The 26,272-nt window shown below is 44.5% G+C and overlaps 1 protein-coding gene across 6 annotated transcripts in view; it reads left to right on the top strand.

Moving 5' to 3' along the window:
* Positions 1–26,272, top strand: part of LPCAT1 (lysophosphatidylcholine acyltransferase 1) — a 184,050-nt gene that overhangs the window by 1,836 nt on the left and 155,942 nt on the right. For 2 of the 6 annotated variants that reach the window (XM_037893385.2, XM_043540300.1), the window contains exons 1-3: positions 957–1,283; positions 18,945–19,087; positions 20,144–20,358. In XM_037893385.2, the coding sequence (XP_037749313.1) occupies positions 972–1,283; positions 18,945–19,087; positions 20,144–20,358 (670 nt within the window). In that variant the 5' untranslated portion in view covers positions 957–971. Of the gene's footprint in view, positions 1–724; positions 1,284–1,309; positions 1,683–1,784; positions 2,118–18,944; positions 19,088–20,143; positions 20,359–26,272 lie in introns of those variants that run through there. The other 4 variants (XM_037893384.2, XM_043540302.1, XM_043540301.1 and 1 more) reach the window with 4 other exon arrangements.

The following is a 26,272-nucleotide window of genomic DNA, read 5'->3' as shown; positions in this document are numbered from 1 at the left end:
AGATCGCCACTTTCCCCCCAATCTGACCTGTACAGCCAAAAGTTTAGAAACAGCCCAGAAGGCATTTGAGCCCCTAAGAAGGGGAAGCCAATCCCATAGACCCCAGCTGGCAGCATTACCAACCTTGGTGATTTTTTGCAGATTGGGCCACTTTTGAAAGGCTATAGCAACAATAAATCTTGAATCTGCAATAGCTGACTTTCTGGGCTACAAATTTCTTTATGAAATTTGGATGATTTTATTGCGGCAACCTGGTGGCCTTTCAAATCAGCAGATACTGAGATGCATGCACAGCTCGATCAAAACCACCTTTGCCAGCCAGCACAAGACATGATGCAGCTTATGTACCATTAGGAACAGAGCCCCGTCAGCCGCGGCAAAGTAGGGCTTCTCATTGGCCGCTATTAGGGGTGTGGCTAAAGTTTTGTTGGGGGGAGGCTGTCTTCCAGTGGGGGTTAGGGTTTTGTTTTGGGGTCATGGAGACTGTTCCAGGGGTGGGTTTGGGTTTTGTTTCCCAGGAGTTGGTTCCAATGGGGTTGTGGGGTTTTTTCCTGGGAGCGATTTGGGGGGCGATTCTGGAGGAGTTGGGGAGGAGGCTGATGTGGGGGTGGGTCCAGGAGTTGCGGGAAGGCTGGTGCAGGCTGGGTCGGGAAGTTGCGGGGCGGAGGTGATGTGGCGGGGCGTGTTCGGTCCGAGAGTTGCGGGAGGGAGGGCTGATGCGGGCTGAGTCCGGGTGCTGCGGGGTGTGGGGGCGGCTGATGCGGGCGGAGTCCGGGTGCTGCGGGGTGGGGGCTGGGTCTGGGGATGATGTGAGCTGGGTCTGGGTGTTGCGGGGGGCGGCTGCTGGGGGGTGGGGCAGGGTCCGAGAGTTGCGGGGGGGGTCCCTCCTCTCGATTCCCGGCGGGTGTCCCGAGCTGCCTCCCCCACGCATAGAGAGCAGCTCAGCCGCAGCCTCCTTGGCGTCCAGGCGCATGCGCGGGTCCCCTGGAGGGCGGGGCAGGCGAGCGGCGGCGTTGGTCCGATCCGGGTCGCGCATCCTCCTGCTGCCGCCGCCGCCGCCGCCGGGTTCTGGGCTGCGTAGCATCGTCCACCGCGCTCCCCGCTCTGCCGCGCCCCCGCCAGGACCAGCCCGGTCGTCGTGCGCGCCCTACCCTGCGATGAGGCTGAGCAGCCGCGGCCGGGGATGCTGCGCGGCGGGCGGCAGAGAGCGCGGCCCGCCCCCGCCGCCGCCGCGGAGCCCCTTCGTGCACCAGCTGCGTCCCAGCGCCCTGCAGAAAGCCAAGGTGGGTGCCCGCTTCTCCCGCCCGCCGGCGTGCCTGTGCCTGTCTGGCCGCGCTGGGGCGGGGATCCCCGCTGCTGCCCTGCGGGGCCCCGCCGGGTCACAGGGCGCATGGCCCGGCTGAGCCGCTGACATGCTGCCCGCCCAAAGCGTTGCCGCCTTCCCCGCGGGACCCCGCCTGGCTCACCAAAGCCCCTGCTGCTCGGCAAATCCTCTGCACTGCGCTGGCCCCAGTGCGAGCTCCCGGAGGAAAGACTTGCTAGAAACATCTCGTTTACGTGAACTGCACGATAAAAGGACTAAGGGGGAAATTTGAAAGCAAACATAATTCACCAAATCTTTTCTTAGGCAAAAAGTCTTGTGTGTGTGTGTGCAAGTTTATATTCACAGGAGTTCTGTGCAAGTAAGAATTTTTTTATACGTTTGTCAGCCGTGCCTTGGAGGTGCAAGTTTTAACGCAGTGAAATAAATACGTTTCATCATCGTTTGGTTTTCATATTCGTGAGGGGCTATGTTATTGCCTACCACATTGCTCATAAATTTCCCTGAGTGCATGGATAATGTATGTATTCTTTTGCATGCAAAAACATCTTGAGACAAGAAAACAATGACAAGAAACAAATGTTTCCAAATTAAAAATGACCTTTTTCTAGATTGGGAGGGATTGTATGATTTGAGAAGGATAGGTGGGAGAATTGCCTTTTCATAAGCTATAGACTGTGGTAACACTTTGAATGTTTGCAAGTTCTTTCTTGGGTAAGCCTTTTTTTTTTTTTTTTTTTTAAGTTAAGGATATGGTGTTTATTCACTAAAAAGCTGTGAGCTATCCATGCAGCAGGTGGGTCATTATGACATGAAAGTGAATAGATCATGAAAATAGTGATTTTGTTTTGTTATTGTAACTACATGGTAACAAAATATCATCATTGGAAGTAATGAATTTGTTTGGTTGCTCCTAGCAGAATTTTGAAAGGAGATATTCTTAATTTCCTAAGAAATTATATATCCCTCCTTTATCCTCCTGGGTGCAAGTATAATGTTTTTTCAAATGGAAAAGTCAAGAATTCAGAAGTAAGTAAATGCCAGAACTAAGGTAGCCTATGCAACTTTAATTCAGTGGCCTTGTGAGCATACATCTTTTAATAACATGACTGCTTACTGTCTTTTTCCACTGGACCCCTGTCTCATTCAGGTCATAAGACGGATGGTGCTCTCTGAATGAATAGCTATTCAATATTACTTTTATCCTTGTCATTCAGTGTGTGGCTTCAGGCTTTATTAATGATCTGCTGTTCAAACTGTACACTAAATTAATTTTCTTATGGCCTTTTCTTCCTAAAGCATTCGTCACTAACATCTGAGTTTTCACAAACATTAGTTAACTAATCTTCACAATACCCCTGTCAGGTAAGCTGTTGTTTTTAAAGCTGGGCTGAAAAAGGGAATCTGTGAAAAATCTTGCATTTTTAAAAAAAAAAATGCATTTGAATAATGCTGAAAATGTGAACTGTTTTCACAGAAAGGGATTTAAAGCAAAATTTTGATTAGGGAGAGCGGAACCAGAATTTTCTGGCTGCCTCTCCCCCCAGGCTGTTGCCAATTTCCCTTGTTAAATTGACAAGAGCCTTCCACTGAGCTGCTGAAGAGGCAGAGCACTTCAGCACTTTGACTCCCCACCTCCTCCTTAGGCCTGGGGAAAGAGAGGCAGGCCACCTGGTTTCTTTTCCTCTCCCAAAGCTGGAGAGGAGGTGGGGAGGCAAGGCAAGGCAGAGTGCCCTGGTGTTCTGCCCCCTCTCTCTCCCAGAGCTAGCCCTCCTGGAAATCTTGCGTCCATTTCACTGGAAGAAAGAGAAATTGACAACAGCAATTCAGGCAGGGAGCCATCATTTCTATTTTCCCAGTGGAAAATTGAAATAGGTTGGCAAAACTGAAATTTGTCTCAAAGAAAATTTTGGTTTTGAAAAAGGGCATTTTTTGGTCAGAAAAGCATTTTGACAAAAAACTTTCAAGGAGCTCTAGGTGTTTTTCCCAATTTAAAGATGGGAGTCTTTGCCAAGATCATAAAGTGTTTACTTTTGGGTGCGCAAGCTGACATGCCTTGGGCTTGATTTTTTTCATAGTATTTAGGGGGGTTTTTAATAGCATTTTATATGTTCAAAATACAGCTCACAGGTACCTCAGTGGTAGATATGAGTGCTCAGCCCTTCTGCGAATTAGGCCCCAAGATGTCCCAAGTTAAACAATCATCAGATGATGCCACCTGTGGAAAAGTTTTTGGCTTAAGTGACTTTCTCAGAATGACATAGAACTGTGAGGCACTGACAAGGACAGATTTCAATTTAGGGTGGATGCAGATGTTTTAACCAACTTTTTCTTTCTTAAACCTCTGGCCTTATTCTCTACCTTCTTATGGCTCGTGGGTGGGATGTCCTGTTCCTGCTGGTGCTAGAGGAGGAGACTGATGGTGGTGGTGTTGCATGGCTTCTGCTTAGCTGTTGCTGGGAGGGAGAGGAAGTAGTGTGGAGCTCTCTCTCCACCCCATCCACTCCCCAACTGTTTCTGCTGACCGACCGCATGCCTCCAGCTGCCTGGAGCTGTAGCAGCATAACTTCCTGCTTCCTTGCAAAATGCATGTGGGTACATGTGCTCCCCCTTGAACTTTCCACCGCTTTCTTCTGTTAGCCTACACTGAGCTGGTGGGCCTCCTTCTGCCTGACTACCAGCCTCCGCTCCCCACTTTGTGTTTTGCTGTTCTCACCCATTTTGCATGGGTCCCCCTTCCCAACCTTGTGACTTGCTGCTCCCATCTGTCTGTCTCAGGGAGATCTGTCCCCTTTGCAGCTCTCTGATTCTGACTGTCTGTCTCATGTGGGTCCCCCCCCCCACCTTTGCAGTTTGCTGCTTCCATGGGTCCCCTGCCTCTTTGTGGTTCAGTGCTCCCATCTGTCTATCTCGCATGGGTCCCCCCCCGCCCCCACCCTTTGGTTCGCTGCTCCTGCAGATCTTGTGTGGTGTCTCTTGTGATCGCCTCTCTCCTGCTGTTTGTTGCTCATTGCCTTTCCTAGCCCAGTTTTCCTGTGTATTTGTGCATGCCTGTGCTTGTTTCTCCCTTCCCCATCCACTGTGCTTTTCTGCTTATATATGCTCTCTCACTCCGAGTGCAGCCGGAGTCTATCATCTTTCCCCACATAATGTTTGCTGTATTCCCTATTCCCTAACATTTGTTTGATTAACTTTGCATTTATGCCTTCCTTACGAATATGCAGGCTAGTGGGGAGGAGTGGTTAGCCTCTTCCCCTCCCCGCCTCTGGTGGCTGTTTCCCCTCACCCGAACTTGATGGTGGACCTGGAAACAGCCCTGGGTGAGGCTTCTGCTCCAGCAGCTTTGTTTGTGGAGGGAAGGGAGGTGCTGCGGGGCAATCCTTGGCCGCTGTCGTCACTCCACTTTGGCTCTCTGCGCCATCTACCCCCCAGGTCTACCACCAACACCTTTTCCAGTGTCGTCATCTCCACCAGGAAGGCTGCGGAAAGCACAGACTGGGGCTCCACTGTCAAAACTGCGACCACCAATGGAGCCCTCTCAGTCAGCAAGAAGGACCATGACAGAATAAAAGGGAAGAGCCTGCCCAGAAGGCTCCTTCTGCAGCAGTGGTTACTACTGCTGCTGCTCTGCTGTCAGCTGAGGCTCCCCCTCACCCTTCTGTCCTTTCCACCAGCTCTGGGGGTGCTGCCAGAGCTCAGGGGTCCTAACCCAGTAACCATAACACCTACTACCAAGGCTGCAGGCACCGAGTCCAGTGTGATGCCCACGCCTGGTGTTGTGGAAGAGCCCCTGACTCTGTCCCTCTAATTCCTGTGATTGATGGTGCTGCCCTCAGCAGTATGGCCGCTGTGGACCCCAAGCTCATTCCTGACCCTTCCCCTTTATGGCACTCCAGGGTGCAATCCAGACCAAGGAGGGGCTGTGTCACCCTTTCTCTGCAAACTGGGGCACCTCACAATTCTTTGCTGCTGTAGCTCCCAACCTTGCAGGTAACACCCTGAGTGTCTGTGTATAGCTGCATCCTGCCAGCCATACATCAGTCACACTCTGGCTTCCACCAGTCTTGGTTATCAGTTGTGGAATGACCCCAACCCATTCCCAGATTTCCCCCCAAAACATGTATTCTGCACTGTCCAACCCTCTCCTGGAACCTTAGTCCATTGCATCTCTAAGGAATCAATGTACAACAGTCTGCTACTTTTAAATGACGTTCCCAGACAACTCACAACACTGGATTAATTTTAATTAAAGAATAAAACAAGTTTATTTAACTACAAGAAAGTTTTGAGTTAGTACAAGTATAAGGCATTACATTTAGAAATGGCTACAAGAGAAGTAAAGATAAAACGCTTCCTAGTACTAACTTAACAAACTAGACTTGGTTCAAGTCTTTTACCACGTTTTCCCAGTAACACTGCTGATGACACTCTCAGGGGAGGGTCTTCTCCCAAAGTCCAACAGCTGTTTATTTTGTCATCCTAGGTGAAAAGGAGAGACATGGACAGACAGATACCTTTTTTGTTTTGCCCATTGCTTTTTTTGGTTCAGTCACCCTTTGAAATGTATTTTCCTGAGGGTTATCCCTAGATAAAGGTCATTCCTGCTGTGAGGTTGGAGTCAAGGAGTCTGATGGTGAAAGAGGTTCCATGCTGCTGTTTGATAAAATGCAGATCTGTTTGTTCCTGCCCATGTCCTTACCAAAGAAGAGCCATTTGATGGCATACCCTGAGTCTTTGCAGGTGCCAATTACTCTAGACCTTTTGGTGTGGGGGTACTCTGTGATCCTGTGATCATTCCGCAGAAGACTGTTGCCAATCCAGCTACTGAAGCCAGATGGTGGCTGGAGATGGGGGGACAGGCTGTACACTCATCGAATTTTCAGGTGTCCTGGACAACTTTGTTCTCCCTAGACCGATGGCCTGAGGTGCTGGGGGCTGCTGATGTGCTAGGTCACCTGCTGCATCTCTGGATCTGGGTGGGGGGGGATCAACCTCATTTACTCTGGTACTGGACCTGAAGTGGGTGTGATTCTATTAGCAGGCGTCCACCTTCCTCAGCATCTTGGATCCTTGCAAGTCTCTGGTCCTAGGTGGGGAATTTAACTCCACCCTGAACATGCTGGACCGTGTTGGGAGATAGAAGTGCCAGACCACTGTGGATATTCTCATGAAGATAATTGACCATTACTTCCTGGTCCAGACAACTCTACCAGTTTGGCTGGGTGGAGGAGTCTCTATCATGCCATTTGCAGCAAGGCCACATCTACGTCTCCTGTTTTAACATCTTGTGGGGCCACTTCTCCAGCATCAGCAAGGCTCTCTTCTTGGACCACCACCTGGTGGTTGTGACAGTCTCTTTGACTCCTGAGCAGCCAGGGCCAGCCAACTGGCATTTCAGCAACAGCCTGCTGGAAGCCATGGCTTTCATGGCATCATTCTGGGAATTTTGGCTGGCCTTGTGGGGGCAGAGGCACATCTTTCCCTAGATACAGAGGTGGTGGGATGTGGGGAAGGTAGGTGCCTGACTCTTCCGCCACAACTACACCCAGGGAGCCAATTGGAGGAGTGGTTTTGTGATAGAGCATTTGGAATGGGAGGTTTTGGAGCTGGAGAGGCACCTGGCTGCTTGCAGACGGATGGATCCCCAGGGCAGAGTGTGTCGGGAGAAGCAGGGTGGAATCTGGGCTCTAAATGACCACGGGCCAAAGGTACTTTTGTTCAGTTTTGTATCCAACTCTTTCAGGAGATGGATTCTGATTCCCACTTTTTCTATACCCTGGAGAGTAAGAGCAGTGCCAAAAATCACATTTCATGGCAGGGGTTGGCACAGTAGTGATGTGTGAAAGGTTGAGCACTTTCTGTGCTAACCTCTCCCCACATCTGACCGATGTTGATGCTTACAGAGTCCTGTGGGGTAAAATCCGTATGGTCAGTGTAGGTGACAGGGACTGGTTGGAGCTTTCTCTCACTTTTGGAAACCCTTTGTCTGATGCCCACCAATAAATCTATGGGTGTTGGTAGGCTGAGGGTGGAGTTCTGCCACATGTACTGGGATATGTTGTCTTGGACCTGTCATGTTCACCCTGCTGCCAAAGAAGGGGGACCTTGATGACCTGAGGAATTGGCATTTGATATTGCTACTAAGCACAGATTGCAAGATCACATTGAAGGCTGTGTCACTAAGGCTGAAGTCCGTGTGGGCAGACATGGTCCACTCCAACCAGACCTATGCTTTTCTGGGCCAGATCGTCTTCAGTAATCTCTATCTAGTATAGGATCACCTTCATGTGGTGTGTAGGGATGGTCTGTCACTTGCCCACCTCTCCTTTGATCAGAAGATGGCGTTTGACATGGTGGATCAGGGTATCTCATGGACATTCTCCTGGTGTTCAGATTCCTCCAGGTGATGTGTACTTCTGAGGAGTGTTTGATAAAGGTCAGCTGGACCCTGACCGAGCCTGACATCTTCAGTCAAGAAGTGCTTTCAGACTGCCTGCTCTGCGACCAACTGTATGCCAGTACCATTAAGCCCTTCCTTCGTTTACTCTGCCACTCTCTTGGTGGTCACTTTTCTGCCACTAATCACTTCCCACTGTGGAAAATTGTCTGACTGTCTGCGGAAATGGACGGGGCTACTCCAGTACCTTTCCCTTTGTTGGAGGGTGCTGGTTATTAACCAGCTGGTCCTGTCCATGCGCTGCTACTAGTTCAAAATTGACAGCCTTCCCCCAGGGACCCTAGCCAGCTCCAGAGTATGATCCTGGAGTTCTGTCTGGGGAACCATTGGAGGTTCTTGAGCCTCCCTCTAGGGAAGGATGCGTAGGCCATGATCTGGATCTACAGCCAGGTCCACACTTTCTGCTTTGAGGCCCTTCAGAGATTCTTTTATGGTGCATGGAATGCCTTCCTCCACCGCCTCTGAGGGCTCCAATGTCACTCCCAGCTCTTTAATCTCCTCCTGAGAGGTCTCCCTCGAGACCTCTGAGTTGCTAGTCTTTTCTCAGGACCTGGAAACTATTTTCAGTGAACAGGTCTGTAGTCGTCACTGACAGGGAAGACCTCCTCACAGACCCCCTGTTACAAAACACACACTTTGGCGTATAGATGGTGGAGTCCCCCTTGGTGCACTGAAAGATGGCTCTAGCTGGCATCACCAGAATCGGAGACTAGGACTATGGTCGGAGGGACTGGGTGAACCTTGTGGCACTTGGCCAGTGCATTGGGTTACCCATCCCTTCTGTACCCTGTCGTGTTTCAGGAGGTGAGAGTAGCCTGGTCCCCTGCCTCTTTCACTTATCTTGAGTAGGTCCTGCAAGAAGGCATTCCCCACCCATCTCTCACTTTTGATGCTCCAGAGCTCGTCATTCGGTGTTGCCCTCTGAGCCCCTCTTTCACTCCGCTGAATGCCTTTGATGCACCACTTGAGCAAGCTGAAATGACATCCAGCTGGTCTTTCACTGAACCATACCCCAGGAACATCTCTATGCGTTTGTACTCCGAACCAAGTGGTGGGACCTGCTGCCACCTGCGGAGGGCCAGTCTGTACTCCACTGTAGTCCTACAGCGCTCTATGGAGTCATGAGCTCGGGTGCATGGCTGACATGGTTCATGAAGTCTTCTGACAGTTGCCCGTTTTGCAGCGAGAAGGAGACCCTGGTTTTGACAATCAGGGTCCATACACCCCAGAGAGAAAACGGGGGGTCTCAGCTGCTAAAAAATAAGCAATTGAGCCAATTGGTTATAGACAAAATTATTGTGTATTAAAATATGTTGAGTTGAGTTAAGTTTATTTGTGAAAGCTTGTAATGCCATAAACTTGATGGTCATTACGAGATACGTAGACACGTTGTAGTTATGAGTGCGTGCATGCATGTATATGTGTGGCGAAAACTGTAACTATAGTGAAACTACAGTATCACCTCACAGCAGTGTAGTGAGGCAGTCAGGCAGGGAGGGCACCTTAGGCAGGGAGGGCACCTCCCTGCCTAAGTGTTTATACAAAACTGGCTCCAAGCACCTAGCATTGTGCAGCTAGAAAGAGAAAATGCTAAGCCATTAAAGTTAATTGGAAAACACTAGAACAACTTGAAACTGAAAAGAACCCCTCAGCCTGGGAAACCTGCCCAGCTCTGTGTAACCATGAATTACCATGGAATGTGTGTGCGAGGAAAAGGAGAAAAAAAAAACAACAACCCTGCAAACCCTATTAAAAGAGAGGGCACTTGATGTGAAGGCTATCCAGAAACTGAGCGCCAATATTTAAGCTAGATGCTGTCCATGAAATACTGGATCCTCTCCTGTGCTGTCGGGGAATGGCTTACTGGCACTTTTGCTGCACAGTGAGGTAGTGCCCTCCATGTGGCATGATTTGATACAAAAACAGAATGGCATCCTCCATGGAGCTGTATGGAGGATGCCATCTTATAGAGGAAAAACAGCATCCTCCTCACAATGTGACCTCGCAGGATCCGTATGTGCTTGGCCACACTTGCAGGGGTGGAATACCTGCATGTCAAATATTAGGATTGCACCACTGATCCCCTCTAGGTCAGAGGGCACACTGGGAAACTGTTCAGAGACAATAGGTAACTTGTATTAGAAACAGGTAATATGTAAAGCCTGAGATTGCATCTTTGTTTATTTTCTGTATAACTTGTATGTGTTTGCTTTTCCGTACCATTTCATCTTTGATTCTGTGATTTTTCTGTTAAATAAACTTTTTGTTTATTTTTAACTCAAGCTGGTCTCTGTTGTGCAAACTGTGTGGAGTGTGTGTGCATGCCAAAGTGAACTGATAGTTGAAGGCAGGTTTCACACCTTTGAGGATGAACCAAAGGGAAAAAGTCTGAGTATCTGGTAGTTAAGAATGCAGAGACAGGTTTGGGGGGGACTCGGGACCAGAAGGGATTGTTGAGGTCACCCTGAAAGAAGTAACTATGGTGGTGGAAGCCAGGGTGGGACCATTATGCTTGTAGGCTGGCTACTGGTGTCAGAATGGTGAACCACAGCAGCTTAGCATTAAGACGTCCAATGTTAGAAGGCAGGTGGTAACAGAACCCCCTGTTCTGGGTGATCCCCAAAACGTGATAGTGGCATAGTTGTTACAAGGCTTGCACCACAATGTCAGTGAACGGAGGTTTGCACATGAAACACTTGTAGTAACAGACCCTAATGGATCCTAAAGTAAGGAAGCAAAGTACAAGCTTACAGTTTTTCATAGAATATTAGGGTTGGAAGAGACCTCAGGAGGTCATCTAGTCCAATCCCCTGCTCAAAGCAGGACCAACACCAACTAAATCATCCCAGCCAAGGTTTTGTCAAGCTGGGCCTTAAAAACCTCTAAGGATGGAGATTCCAACACCTAGATGGAGATTCCAATACCAACTCCATCAACACCATGGAGATTCCAACACCTAGTAACCCATTCCTGTGCGTCACCAACCTCCTAGTGAAATAGTGTTTCCTAATATCCAACCTAGATCTGCCCCACTGCAACTTGAGACCATTGCTTCTTGTTCTGTCATCTGCCACCACTGAGAAAAACCTAGCTCCATCCTCTTTGGAACCCGTCTTCAGGTAGTTGAAGGTTACTATCAAATCCCGCCTCACTCTTCTCTTCTGCAGACTAAATAACCCCAGTTCCCTCAGCCTCTCCTTGTAAGACGTGTGCCCCAGCCCTGTAATAATTTTTGTTGCACTCCGCTGGACTCTCTCTAATTTGTCCACATCCCTTCTGCAGTGGGGGGACCAAAACTGGATGCAGTACTCCAGGTGTGGAATAAAGGGGAATAATCACTTCCCTCAGCAAAAATGATTAGGGGACTGGAACACATGAGTTATGAGGAGAGGCTGAGGGAACTGGGGATGTTTAGTCTACGGAAGAGAAGAATGAGGGGGGATTTGATAGCTGCTTTCAAGTCCCTGAAAGGGGGTTCCAAAGAGGATGGATCTAGACTGTTCTCAGTGGTAGTAGATGACAGAACAAGGAGTAATGGTCTCAAGTTGCAGTGGGGGAGATTTAGGTTGGATATTAGGAAAAACTTTTTCACTAGGAGGGTGGTGAAACACTGGAATGGGTTACCTAGGGAAGTGGTGGAATCTCCTTCCTTAGAAGTTTTTTAAGGTCAGGCTTGACAGAGCCCTGGCTGGGATGATTTAATTGGGGATCGGTCCTGCTTTGAGCAGGGGGTTGGACTAGATGACCTCCCGAGGTCCCTTCCAACCCTGATATTCTATGATTCAATCTGCTGGCAATGCGCCTACTAATACAACCCAGTATACCGTTGGCCTTCTTGGCAACAGGGGCACACTGCTGACTCAGATCCAGCTTCTCGTCCACTGTAATCCCCAGGTCCTTTTCTGCAGAACTGCTGCTTAGCCACTCGGTCTCCAGCCTGCAGTGGTGCATGGGATTCTTCCTAAGTGCAGGACTCTGCACTTGTCCTAGTTGAACCTCATCAGATTCCTTTTGGCCTAACCCTCCAATTTCTTTAGGTCACTCTGGACCGTATCCCTATGCTCCAGCATATCTACCTCCCCCCGCTTAGTGTCATCTGCAAACTTGTTGAGGGTGCAACTAACTCCATCATCCAGATCACTGATCAAGATGTTGAACAAAACTGGCCCCAGGACCAACCCCTGGTGCACTCCGCTTGATATTGGCTGGCAACTAGACTTCGAGCCATTGATCACTACCCGTTGAGCCTGACAATCTAGCCAGCTTTCTATCCACTTTATAGTTCATTCATCCAATCCATACTTTTTTAACTTGCTGTCAAGAGTACTGTGGGAGACGGTATCAAAAGCTTTGCTAAAGTCAAGATATCACATCCACTGCTTTCCCCATATCCACAGAGCCAGTTATCTCGTCATAGAAGGCAATCAGGTTAATCAGGCATGACTTTCCCTTGGTGAATCCATGTTGACTGTTCCTGATCAACTTCCTCTCCTCCAAGGGCTTCAAAATGGATTCCTTGAGGACCTGCTCCTTTTATTTATTTTGCATTAAGGGAAATAGAACAAGGAAAGGGGAAAATGGGTGAGTTACAGTCATTAGACATTACACTGGCACACACTTCTGTAGAGTACGTTAAGCTGCAACCCCTCTTCTGGCTTCTCCAGAACCTTCTGCTGAGGTTCTAGCTGAATTGTCTTCCCCTCACCTTCTTGTATGTGTACACACCATCCATGACTCCATAAAGTCGTGAGACCTCCTTGTTCTCAACTTCTTGGCAATGGCCAATATGACCGTCAACAAGACCAGGAGAAGGAAACTTCATGGAGGGGTTGGGAGGGTTCTGCAACTTTGGGCCCTATTTTCGATCCATTGTCCTTTGTGTTTTGGGCAGTTTCTCTTGGCAGTGTCCACTGGCTCCTTGAACGCCTTTTAGGAGCAGTGGGCACTGTCCAGGGTTCTCTGCTTAGAATTCCACTCTGGATCCCTTGTTTTGGCCCTTTGACTTCGATTCCTGTCCCTAGTTTCTTAGTTTTTGTCCCTTAAACTCAGCTGTGGCCTGGGCTTTGTGGTTCCCTCTTTCTCCCACCTCAATTGAGGGAGTGGCCTTTAGTTTTTGACAGGCCTAGGCCCACCCATCCTAGTTTTCACTTTCCAGTTTTCACAACAAATGAGACAAACATTTGGCAGACAATAGCTTCTTTCTCTATACTCCTGCTGAGTGCCATCCATCCATCTTGTGCACTGAATGAGGCAGGGTTACTGTGAGGAAAAATAGTATGTAATCATTTAAAGACCATATTAGAAGGCATACAGACAAGGATATTTTGTGTACTTGACTTCACAACTGTAAAACGCTTTTAATGTATTTTTTATATAATTTGATGTTTTAAAAAAGCAAACTGAAAACTGCAAATTCTATCAAGTGAAACTATTACTGATTCCTTCATATGTTATCAAGAGTGTCGGAACTTTTAAATCCACGCCACAGTGCTCTAAGCATTGCAGACTTTGAGTGCCTTGTGGAGAAAACAGGCACCTTTGTAATTTTGTCCGAATACATTTCTCTCTTACTACTTGTCTGCTGTTTTTAAGGCAGTTTTCTGAACAATACATAACGACTACAGACCTGTCAATCAGTATGTAGAGCAGCTAAGAGGAGTAGCTAGTCCAAGGAAACAGGCATGTGTAATTCCATGGACAAGTTAGTGATAGAAAGGTGAGGGATTTGTCATTTGAGTAAAAATCTACAGAATCATAATTTCAGTGGCGTTATCTTCTGCAGTGTGCAGTGTACTTGCTGCCACCAAACTCCTGGCTCTGAGCTCCAGGTCCTCCAGTTGCCGGAAATCTTCTAATCGGAAATAGGTTGTTTGGTATAATTTAAAAGCCCTTTCTTCTAGGAACATAATGGTGCCAAACTTGACAAATCTAGAACAATTATGTAGATATATATTCAAGAAAATATTTAAAAATCAACTTACTGATTTTTATTTAAGCAATATGTTGCTTAAATAAAAAAAAAATCTTTGGTAATCCTAGGGAAGGTAGCTTTGACATATTTGACATGAAAATATTTATTCATCAGTCGTTGCCATCATCATCATCTCCGTTTAGGACACCACTGCTCTTTGTCCATGCTACACTCGTACATCTCTGTACAAGGCAGATTGCTGGCCAAACATTTGCAGGGCGGTGAGAATCTGGTCTTGCAAATGAGCATTTGATTATCTGCATGATTGATTTGGGACACATGGTATTTCATACATAACTGGTGTGATCCAAGACCAATCCATGCCTGATAGTCAAGGGTAGTTTTGGATGATATTCCACTGCTTGATAATTTACCCTCTTGTTAGCAGGTATAAATGCACTTCTTCACTGTGGCAATTTTTCTCCATTTGTGGTGTTCTTGGAAAACACCCACCAGCAGCTTTGCAGAGAGTGTAGTGTTTGTCTTTAAACAGTAAACTTGGCATATGAATGCCTGCAGTGCATTTCTGACCTCATCAGTGGCTGTCTCAGGCATTCTGAGTACCTTCAAAGCAGGAGAGAGTCTTTGGAGGTAGATTCAAATGCCTTCCAGTAAGATAATTTCGTTTTTCCAAATTAAATGGAAGAAATTGCACCTTTTTTTTTTTTTTCTTCTGAGTCAGTTTAGTTAAATTAACATAATCCTCCTGTGTGGATGCTCTTAAGATCATTTAAGAGTGACCATACAATGGGCTCATACCAGTTTAACTAAATTGACATACACAGTTTTAACTAAATGTTTTTCTGTAAACCCAGGTTTCAGAGTAGCAGCCGTGTTAAGTCTGTATTCTCAAAAAGAAAAGGAGTACTTGTGGCACCGTAGAGACTAACAAATTTATTTGAGCATAAGCTTTCATGAGCTACAGCTCACTTCATCGGATGTATTCAGTGGAAAATACAGTGGGGAGATTTATATACACACAGAACATGAAAAAATGGGTGTTATCATACACACTGTAACAAGAGAGTGATCACTGAAGGTGAGCTATTACCAGCAGGAGAGCCGGGGGGGGAGGGAACCTTTTGTAATGATAATCAAGGTGGGCCATTTCCAGCAGTTGACAAGAACGTCTGAGGAACAGTGGGGGATGGAGGTGGGGAATAAACATGGGGAAATAGTTTTACTTTGTGTAATGACCCATCCACTCCCAATCTCTATTCAAGCCTAAGTTAGTTGTATCCAGTTTGCAAATTAATTCCAATTCAGCAGTCTCTCGTTGGAGTCTGTTTTTGAAGTTTTTTTGTTGAAGAATTGCAACTTTTAGGTCTGTAATCGAGTGACCAAAGAGATTGAAGTGTTCTCCAACTGGTTTTTGAATGTTATAATTCTTGACATCTGATTTGTGTCCATTTATTCTTTTACGTAGAGACTGTCCAGTTTGACCAATGTACATGGCAGAGGGGCATTGCTGGCACATGATGGCGTATATCACATTGGTAGATGTGCAAGTGAACGAGCCTCTGATAGTGTGGCTGATGTGATTAGGCCCTATGATGGTGTCCCCTGAATAGATATGTGGACACAGTTGGCAACGGGCTTTGTTGCAAGGATAGGTTCCTGGGTTAGTGGTTCTGTTGTGTGATGTGTGGTTGCTGGTGAGTATTTGCTTCAGGTTGGAGGGCTGTCTGTAAGCAAGGACTGGCCTGTCTCCCAAGATCCGTGAGAGTGATGGGTCATCCTTCAGGATAGGTTGTAGATCCTTGATGATACGTTGGAGAGGTTTTAGTTGGGGGCTGTAGGTGCCGGCTAGTGGTGTTCTGTTACTTTCTTTGTTGGGCCTGTCCTGCAGTAGGTGACTTCTGGGTACTCTTCTGACTCTGTCAATCTGTTTCTTCATTTCAGCAGGTGGGTATTGTAGTTGTAAGAACGCTTGATAGAGATCTTGTAGGTGTTTGCTCTGTCTGAGGGGTTGGAGCAAATGCGGTTGTATCATAGAGCTTGGCTGTAGACAATGGATCGTGTGATGTGGTCTGGATGAAAGCTGGAGGCATGTACGTAAGTATAGCGGTCAGTAGGTTTCCGGTATAGGGTGGTGTTTATGTGACCATCGCTTATGAGCACTGTAGTGTCCAGGAAGTGGATCTTCAGGCTGAGGTTGATGGTGGGATGGAAATTGAAATCATGGTGGAATTCCTCATGGGCTTCTTTTCCATGGGTCCAGATGATGAAGATGTCATCAGTGTAGTGCAAGTAGAGTAGGGGCATTAGGGGACGGGAGCTGAGGAAGCGTTGTTCTAATTTTTGTTATAAACTGGGGACAGATCACTTGGGAGTAACAGAGGAGGAGAAAGACCTTGGAGTACTGGTTGATCACAGGATGACTGTGAGCCACCAATGTGATATGGCCGTGAAAAAAGCTAATGCGCTCTTGGGATGCATCAGGCAAGGTATTTCCCGTAGACATAAGGAGCTGTTAGTACCGTTATACAAGGCACTGATGAGACGTCATCTGTAATATTGTGTGCAGTTCTGGTCTCCCATGTTTTCCCATGAATTCAAACTGGAACAGGTACAGAGAAGGGCTATTAGGATGATCCAAGGAATGGAAAACCTGTCTTGTGAAAGGAGACTCAAGGAGCTTGGCTTGTTTAGTCTAACCAAAAGAAGGCTGAAAGGAGATATGATTGCTCTCTATAAATATATCAGAGGCATAAATACCATGGAGGGAAAGGTTTCAGAGTAACAGCCATGTTAGTCTGTATTCGCAAAAAGAAAAGGAGTACTTGTGGCACCTTAGAGAGTAACCAATTTATTTGAGCATAAGCTTTCGTGAGCTACAGCTCACTTCATTGGATACATACTGTGGAAAATACAGAAGATGTTCTTATACATACAAACCATGAAAAAATGGGTGTTTACCACTACAAAAGGTTTTCTCTCCCCCCACCCCATTCTCCTGCTGGTAATAGTTTATCTAAAGTGATCACTCTCCTTACAATGTGTATGATAATCAAGGTGGGCCATTTCCAGCACAAATCCAGGGTTTAATAGGAAGGAAAATAATTATTTAAACTGAGCACCAATGTGGAAACAAGAACAAATGGATATAAACTGGCCATCAGGAAGTTTAGACTTGAAATTAGACAAAGGTTTATAACCATCAGAGGAGTGAAGTTCTGGAACAGCCTTCCAAGGGAAGCAGTGGGGGGAAAAGACGTATCTGGCTTCAAGACTAAGCGTGATAAGTTTATGGAAGGGATGATATGATGGGATAGCCTAATTTTGGCAATTAATTGATCTTTGACTATTAGCGGTAGATATGCCCAATGGCCTGTGATGGGATGTTAGATGGGATGGGATCTGAGTTCCTACAGAGAATTCTTTCCTGGGTGTCTGGCTAGTGAGTCTTGCCCACATGCTCAGGGTTTAGCTGATCATAGAATCATAGAATATCAGGGTTGGAAGGGACCTCAGGAGGTCATCTAGTCCAACCCCCTGCTCAAAGCAGGACAATCCCCAATTAAATCATCCCAGCCAGGGCTTTGTCAAGCCTGACCTTAAAAACAGCTCGCCATATGATCGCCATATTTGGGGTTGGGAAGGAATTTTCCTCCAGGACAGATTGTCAGAAGCCCTGGGGGTTTTTCACTTTCCTCTGCAGCATGAGGCACGAGTCGCTTGCTGGAGGATTCTCTGCATCTTGAAGTCTATAAACCACGACTTGAGGACTTCAGTAGCTTAGACATAGGTTAGGGGTTTGTTACAGGAGTGGGTGGGTGAGATTCTGTGGCCTGTGTTGTGCAGGAGGTCAGATTAGATGATCATAATGGTCTCTTCTGACCTTAAAGTCTATGATGCTATGTGAGGTATCAGGGGAAAGGTTATGATCTGCTGAAACCCATTGTTCCATCTAATATATATCGTTAATGCATATGAAGTTATGAGAATTGTGTTGTATGATGGTCACTAAAATGTGTTGTGCGTTTGGGAAGAGCCCAGATACTAGCTTCCCAAAGACAGTAACCAGGGGGATAACCAATGCCCGGGCTGGTGTTGAACAACTGTCAAAAGCCATTGTCCAACAAGGGAGCTACAATGCAGTGACTCACTTGCCCAACGTCACACCAGGGGAATTGCTCAACCTTGCAATGCCCACCAGATATCCCTGGACTTCTCTTCTCCAAGCACATGGACTAAGGGTATAAAACAGAACACAATGGCCCCATGCTTTGCCTTTTCTCTTCTGCCTACCTACGCTGCAAGCAACAAGGACGCTCAGAAGACTGAAGACTCCAACAGAGGAGACTGGTCCACGTTTAAGAGACAAACCTGTATATTAAGGACTGTAAGATCCAGTTGGGTGAGAACATTGCTTGATCTAAATACTGTCTAGTGTGATAAGGGTTAAGGTTCAGACTGCATACTTATATTTTCTTTTCTTTTCTTTTGGTAGCCACTCTGACTTTTTGCGTATCACTTGTAATCACGTAAAATCTGTCTTTTGTAATCAGTAAACTTGTTTTACTGTTTATCTCTACTTTCCATTGATGAAGTGGTGAACCAATTAATAAAGTTGCATTACTCAAGAAAGGGACTTGAACAGCGCAAGACGGTATAACCTGAGGTACAAGGCTGGGAGCTCGGGGGATTTCTCTGGTGCCTTTCTCTGTGTGATTTCATGAGTGGTTCATGCAATCTAGCTGGGTGTGGGGCTCCACATGCTGTTGTGCTGAGAAATAACAGTGCCTGGAGGGGTTCGCTGCTTGTCACTAGCAAAGCATTGTGAGAGAGAGCCCTGGCTGGAGAGTTAAGGTGGCACAGTTGTGCCACAGTCCCAGGCTGCACCCTGGGGATCCCATCACAATGTACTTTTAGTGTAACTTTGTGTGTAATATATAATATATTTTTCATGTAATAACAAAAGTATATTTTTTATTTTTCAAATGATTGACCCTTTTTGTCTCAAATTTTATTTAAGGAAAAAAATAGTTAAGAGTTCACCCTTACGCATGGAAATTTTTTTTTTTAACTAACATTCTTTTTAAGTTTCAGAGTGGTAGCTGTGTTAGTCTGGATCAGCAAAAACAACTGACACCTTGTTGGTTGTTCTTTTTAAGTGTTTCTTAAAATAGTAAACTTTTTTCCCATCAATCTAGATTACATATTATTAAAATAAAATTGTTTGGGTTTTGCAGATTGCCTTCATGACCTTGACTTTGTTCCCCATCCGACTCTTTTTTGCTGCTTTTATGATGTTACTGGCCTGGCCTTTTGCATTCATTGCTTCAATGGGATCTGCTGAGAGAGAACTGGAAAGGCCCCTCTCCTGGTGGCGAAAGTGAGTCAATGCATTCATTGATTTGGTAAAGCATACACTGCGGTACAATAAATAGATAACTATTATATAACTTAGCAGCTTCAAGGAGAGAAGTCCTGGAATAACCTGACAGTACTAGACAGTTTTCTTTTTAATATGGCAAAGGCAAATCTATAGCAAGTGTAAAATCTATCAGTTACACATTTTTCCCTAATGAGAAGTTAAAAATATGTGAATTGACTGAATACATATCTGAATTATCAGTTGGCCCTTAGATTGCAGAGGAAGAGGGGGATTTAACTTGGTTTTGTGAAGCACAATTTTTGCAGTGTCATTTTAATATTCTTTAACTTGCATTATTTCCATAAATATCTATTTCTCCTTACTGCAAAGAAGGTTTTCTGGAAAGATTAGGAAACCACCAACAGTTATGTAATTTTTAAATTAAGGTCTCTGCTAAAGTCAAGATGACATTTTATAGAAAATATTCTTAATAATCTTAAAGGTCTATACCCAGTGATGGTTTTCTTAGTGGTCAAAATCAAAATCAGGTAGTGTTCATTGCTTCAAAATTGGGGATTTCTGTGTAAGAAAGATGCCTAAAATACTCAGGAATTAAATAAAATATAACTGAACTAGATGCTGTTGGTTTGAAAATGGCTTACATATGTTCAGAAAATGAGAACAAAATAACTTTAATAAATGTTTCTGGTTCAATAAAACAGAATACTTAGGTTTGGCAGGATTAGATTTTTATTGATAAATGTCAGTAAACATCAATTTCACCATATACATACAAATCAATAAAAACATTTCCATTGATTATCAAAATTTTCATGTAAGCTAAGTAAGAAAAGGCTTGATACAAATGGAATAGCAAATGAACAGTAAAAACAGATATAATGTATTGTTTTAAGTATATTTGCTTTGTATATCTTGATGTGATATTGAAAATTTGTGTTTTAACTGTTTAAAGCTTTAATTTCTTGAATATACACAACACGTTGATTTAAAAACAATTTTTGTAACACTTTTACATTACTGAAGTAATGTAACCATTATCTAAATTGTTTACAGAGTAGTGGACTTTTTGCTGAAAGCAATCATGAGAACAATGTGGTTTGCTGGAGGATTCCATTGGATAAATGTAAAGGGCAGACAGGCTTTACCAGCAGAAGCAGCAATATTAACTCTGGCTCCACATTCCTCATACTTCGATGCCATTCCTGTGACCATGACTATGGCTTCCATTGTGATGAAGGCAGAAAGCAAAGATATTCCTGTATGGGGAAGTAAGTTCAGTTAGTCAAAATTTTATTTTCCAAGTAAGATTAAAAATAAAGTCCTTGAAATGTCATGACTGCATATTAAATTTGGCAGATCGGGGATGGACCGTAAGCAAAGCAACAAAGTTGTTAGAACAAGTGAGGAAGTAAAATTTTACAGGGTTGTTTTGATTATTAAATGAGTTAACTGAAAAATATGACATGGTTGTTTCAAAAGGTAAATGACTGTAGGAAGCAAAACCAAATATTCCACAGAATCCAGAGGTAAGTCATGAATTCAAGTTTTTCAGAACACAACATCCTGAGGGCAGAGTGTGGACTGTAAGAGCAGGGAGAGAGAGACAACTATTTAAAGTTCTGGTATGTAGGGACACTGTAGAACAAGTCCACCCAGAATTTCTTTCCTGATTTTTCCACTTGAGGAAGCCGGTCTCGTGAAAGGAAGAGACCTAGGTGGAATGGAGGGACATATTTCTTCTGACTGAGATAGAGGAGGCTGATTGTCCCTCCTGCACCAAGGACGTGGCTCTAGGCAATGGGGCTACAGATTTGAGAGAGAGGCAGACTGGGGTAGTTTGGAGTTTGGTCACTAGAAACATAGATGGTTCTGAGATACCACTTCCTCAGCTATCTTGCAAACTGCTAAACAAACTTCTAGTAAGTGTGGGAAGAAGCCTGTGGTTGTGGTACATATTGATGACATAAGGAGGTGTAGGAGAGAGGTTGTGGAAGCTGAATTCAGCTTGTTAGGAAGGTCACTGGTTGGAAGCATTTCAGAGAAAAGCTACTAGTTTCATGCACGGGGTCAGCTAGACAGAGCTCAGCATCTCAGTGTATGGATATAAAGACCTATAAAAAGAGAATGGGTTTAAATTAAACACTGGATGGGGTACACTTTGAGGTAGAGAGAGCCTAGATAGATGCGATGAATTCCACCTTAATCAAGAGGAACCAGACTATTGACACATATGAATAATAAAGTTTTGGGGACTTGGTTAAACTGGAAGTTGGAGCAGAACTGACAAATGTTGAGCAATCAAGTCTGATGAAGACATCTGTTAGAGAAGTCAGTGATACAGATGTATCTCTATATCAAGTGAAGGATAGGCTAGAACTACAGCAGAACCGGAAACGTCAAGGTCACAGCCAAATTCTGTTAAATTAAGTCAGAATAGTAAAGAGTTTTGTAGAAGTAGACACATGGTTAAAAACAAAAACTACAAATTTCTGAATATAAGTGAATGAAGCCTAAAAGCAAAAAATAGTTCGTCTGAAAGTAGAAGAGGATCTTGCTATAAGAGTGATTACTGAAATGTGGTGGAATGACAAAAATCGGTGGGATATTATATCTGCCTAAATTCCACAAAGGAAGGCTAGATTGTGTAGAAGAGAGTACCTCTATTTAAAAGATTACGTAGTGAGAGAAGTTCCAAGGAGAGGTGATCATGAAGTTGAATCTGTAGGGATACATAGAGTGAAGATAAAATTCAAATTTGACAAGTACAAAGTAATGCACACTGAGTAATTCAAATTATTTCCTCTATAAACTTCACTGGGTTCTAAATTAACTGTATTAACCTAAGGAAAAGACTTGGAGCGAAATCCTGGCCCTTTCGAAGTAAAAGGCTAAATTCCCATTGACTTTCCCAGAGCCAGGATTTAATCTGTGAGTGTTATTATAGACAGGTCCACGAACACTTGTGCTCAATGTCCAGCAGCCGTCAAAAATCAGTCACGCTAGAATGTATAAGAAATTAGATAGAAAAATATGGAAAGCATTATATCATCATGTAAATCAATGATACATTCTTATTTGGAATACTGCATTCAGTTCTTATCACCCCCATCTTCACAAGAACAGATTTGGAGGGTGTCTGAACATGGACAATAAGACTGATTAGAAACAGGGAAAAGAGAGAAAAGATTGGAACTGTTCATTTTAGAGAGGAGATGAACAGGTGGAGCATAATAAAAAAGGAGTTTGATCAGTAATGTAGTCACCTTTTATGGTAATGAAAGATTAAGGAATGTTCAGTGAAATTGAAAGGTAGCAAATTCAAAACTGGTAAAAAGAAATACAACATACTGTGATCATTAAAGGGACCAAGAGCTTAACAGGATTCAAAAAAGGACTAGGCATTTATATGAATAACAAGAATGGCCAATGTTATAATAGCAAGTATTTAAAAAATAAATAAGAGCCTTGAATGGGATGTAAATCGTCAAATTTCAGGGTATAAACCTACTTCTAACCTTTGGGTTTTAGGAGGAAACTTGCCCTTTAGAGCTGCTTCTTCTGAAGCAGTTGGTAATGCCCATTGTCGCATAGGATACTGGAGTAAATGGAACTACTGGTCTGATTCAGCATGGAAATTCCTGTGTTCCTATCTATATTCTTACTTTGGATATGCTTCATATTGGAGTTATGTTTATGATGCACCAAAACTGGGTCCCATATATTTTTTGGATTGCAGAGTTGATTCTGAGAGATTTTTTTTTTAATAATCTAGTACATTACTTTGAAACTAATGAACACGTTGAAAGGTTTAATTATTTGTATTTTGTCAGTGCTGTGACCTAGAAATAATTTAGTCTGAAATTTGTTTTTGGATTCTTAAGGCTTTGTAGTATGTGATTTTTAGCAGTAGTTTTATTGCAAACAAATTTCTAGTGTTACATCACAACTCTGCAGGGCAGTAAGAAGTTACATATGACTGTCTTAGGAAGGGTGGTCCCCAAATATCTCTGGCTCTGAGTAATTGAATTTTACATAATTGGTAACACCAAAAGCAAGTGGTTAACTGTGAAGAATTTCAATTTAAGTATTCAGTGTAGATCCCTACTCTTAGGAGGACTTGAACTTCTGACACCGATGGCCAGAATCCTCTGGAAAGCCGTGTATGCTCTATACAGAGCTGAATAGTGTGAGATACAAAGAAATGTAGCTCCATTTCCATCTCATACCTTTAGACTAGTATGTGAGGTTTCTGCTCTCTGGCTCCTCAACCTTTATCATTATGGCTGTTTCTATGCTGGGCACATTGCTGTAAAATAGGATGTAGAAGGCATTTTTGGAGAAAAGTAGATAAACAAGTTATCTTTCGTAATTTGAATGTGCTGAAACTGAAAAAAAAAAAATGTTTACCAGGATGAAATTTGAACTTTTCACTTTCTAAATTGGAGATGATAATTTAAATACAATTTGAAAAATTAGTAAATTTCTGTGGTTTTTATTCCACTACATACAGTTATTATATATTCCGCACATTGTTTAGACAAGAATAATTTAACAGTTTCTACATATGCCAATGTGTTCCTTGCAGCTACAGGCTGCAATCTATGCCAGTGTGGCATTTCTGCAGCTACAGCATTGTGATATACACTCTTTGATGTATCCACAGTGGTAATTTCTGTACAGCTGTCAGTTATTGGCTGCATTGACATAAGCTTGGGTATCCGTCCTCCATTGTGTTTGGTCCAACCCATATTCTCCAGTGGGATAGCTGCATTTGCCTGCCTCCAGATCATGGTTTGAAAGTGAGCTCTTTGGATGTAATAGCATGGTACATCTCTAGTTGGGACAGAGCATCTGGTGATAGATACTTGGAGAAGAATATCACCCATGCTTTGTCACAGTTCTTCATCATCAGGCAAATTGTACGTGTTACAGATTAACTCTTTTGCTGAAATGGGAGGGATGATCTACAGAATCAACCAACTTCCTTAAAGTCCCTGTTTCTCCATGAATATTGTCAAAGCCATTTTCTTGCTGTGCCAAGCAATATGGGAAACTGTATCACAGCCTGTCAGGACATGGAAGGAGAGTATTGTTCCTATGTCTGCTTCACGATATACAGGCAGAAGCTTCATTCAGATAGTATGCACAAGAATGTGCATAAAAAAAACCCAAATACAACTTGCTGCAAGGCATTTTGTCAGTGTGCCACTAACAGAAGAACGTCAGTGTCTTGTGCTGACACGATGACACAATCAGCATCTATATGCATACAGTGCAGTACAGTCCTGGTGTCTGCCTCTTCATGGTCGGCTTTGCAACTCACTTGTGTCCACAGGTGGGTTTGATGATTTAACTGTATGGTCTTCTTTGAACCCTCCGGATATGAAAATTGTTTTGGTATGTGGAGCATTGGGTAGGAGTTTTTCAGAGATGAAAGAAGGCAGATCAGCTTTATTTTTGGGATGGGTAAAGTGGTCTGGTGAGATGTTGAGTGGAACAGATCTGTCTTCAATCATTTTCCAAATTGTCCTAGAAGCTTTGGAGCACTTCTGTTGCATCATTCCGTTAATAGAATCCTGTGTGTACTTGTCAAAGATATAGTCCTGCTGAAATGCTGTCCAGAATGATGAACTCACTCCAAAGAAACGTTTGCAAGGTTTCCAATGATTGTACATTGAAGAGGTTTTCCTAGTGCCATTACATGTGCTTGGCTATCCATCACCAGAGAGGATGTATTATCAAGTGTTCTCACAAGGAGAAGGATGTCTCTGGTTAAAATGTCTATCATAACAGGCTTATTTCTAACTTTAGACACCTGTTTACCTCAGCAAGAGTAAATGGAACTAGCATTAGCTCAGGACACAATGTCCTTATAGGCAGTAACTATTATCAGAAGATCAGCCTTTACTGTGACTACCTTGTCTTTGCTTTTCATTTCTTTTCCAGCTGCATAGAGGGAGGAAAATGTCAGAGCCCTTGTCCTTTTCAGTAGGTCATGGAATTTGGTTTGGGCACTTCCTTCCTTTGGTGTCATGAGCCTTTCCTGAACAAAGATATTAAGGGCATTTCTGCACTACGAAATTAGGTTGATTTTATAGAAGTCGATCTTTAGCAACTGATTTTATACAGTTGATCATGCATGTCCCCACTAAGCGCATTAGGTCATAGAATCATAGAATATCAGGGTTAGAAGGGACCTCAGGAGGTCATCTAGTTCAACCACCTGCTCAAAGGAGGACCTAGCCCCAATTTTTGCCCCAGATCCCTAAATGGCCCCCTCAAGAAATGAACTCACAATCCTGGGTTTAGCAGGCCAATGCTCCAACCACTGAGCTATCCCTCCCCCTCACCAGGTCAGGGGAGTGCATCCTCATTACCGTGGCTAGTATCGACTCAAGGAGTGGTGCACTGTGGGTAGCTATCCCGCAGTCCCCGCTGCCCATTGGAATTCTGGGTTAAGCTCCCAATGCCTGAGGGGGCAAAAACATTGTCGCAGGTGGTTTTGGGTACATGTGGTCAGTCTCCTCTCCTCCCTCTCTCCTTGAAAGCAATGGCAAACAATCATTTTGCGCCTTTTTTCCTGGATTATCCGTGCAGATGCCATAGCACAGCTGTGCACTGCTTTTGTGAGCATTGCAAACACCTTGCCCATTATCCTGAAGTATGTGCAGAACCTAGCTAGGAGCCACCGGCATGAGGAAGATCCAGAGGAGGACATGGACACAGACGTTCCTGAAAGCACGGGATGTGGCAGTTGGGATAGCATGGCGGCATGTTGATACAGTGGAACACAGATTTTGGGCCTGGCAAACAAGTACAGACTGGTGGGACCGCATAGTGTTGCAGTTATGGGATGATTCCCAGTATCTGCGAAACTTTCGCATGCGTAAGGCCACTTTCATGGAACTTGTGAGTAGCTGTCCCCCACCCTGAAGCACAGGAATACCAAGATGAGACCTGCCCTGACAGTTGAGAAGCGAGTGGCGATAGCCATATGGAAGCTTGCAATGCCTGACTGCTACCGGTCAGTCGGGAATCAATTTGGAGAGGGCAAATCTACCGTGGGGGCTGCTGAGATCCAAGTAGCCAGGGCAATCAATACCCTTCTGCTAAGAAGGGTAGTGACTCTGGGAAATGTGCAGTGCATAGTGGATGGCTTTGCTTCAATCGGGTTCCTTAACT

Source organism: Chelonia mydas, chromosome 2 (assembly GCF_015237465.2).
Source record: "Chelonia mydas isolate rCheMyd1 chromosome 2, rCheMyd1.pri.v2, whole genome shotgun sequence".
NCBI lineage: Eukaryota > Metazoa > Chordata > Testudines > Cheloniidae > Chelonia > Chelonia mydas.
Note: the sequence above shows the minus strand (reverse complement) of the source record. Positions and strands in the feature narration are given on the sequence as shown.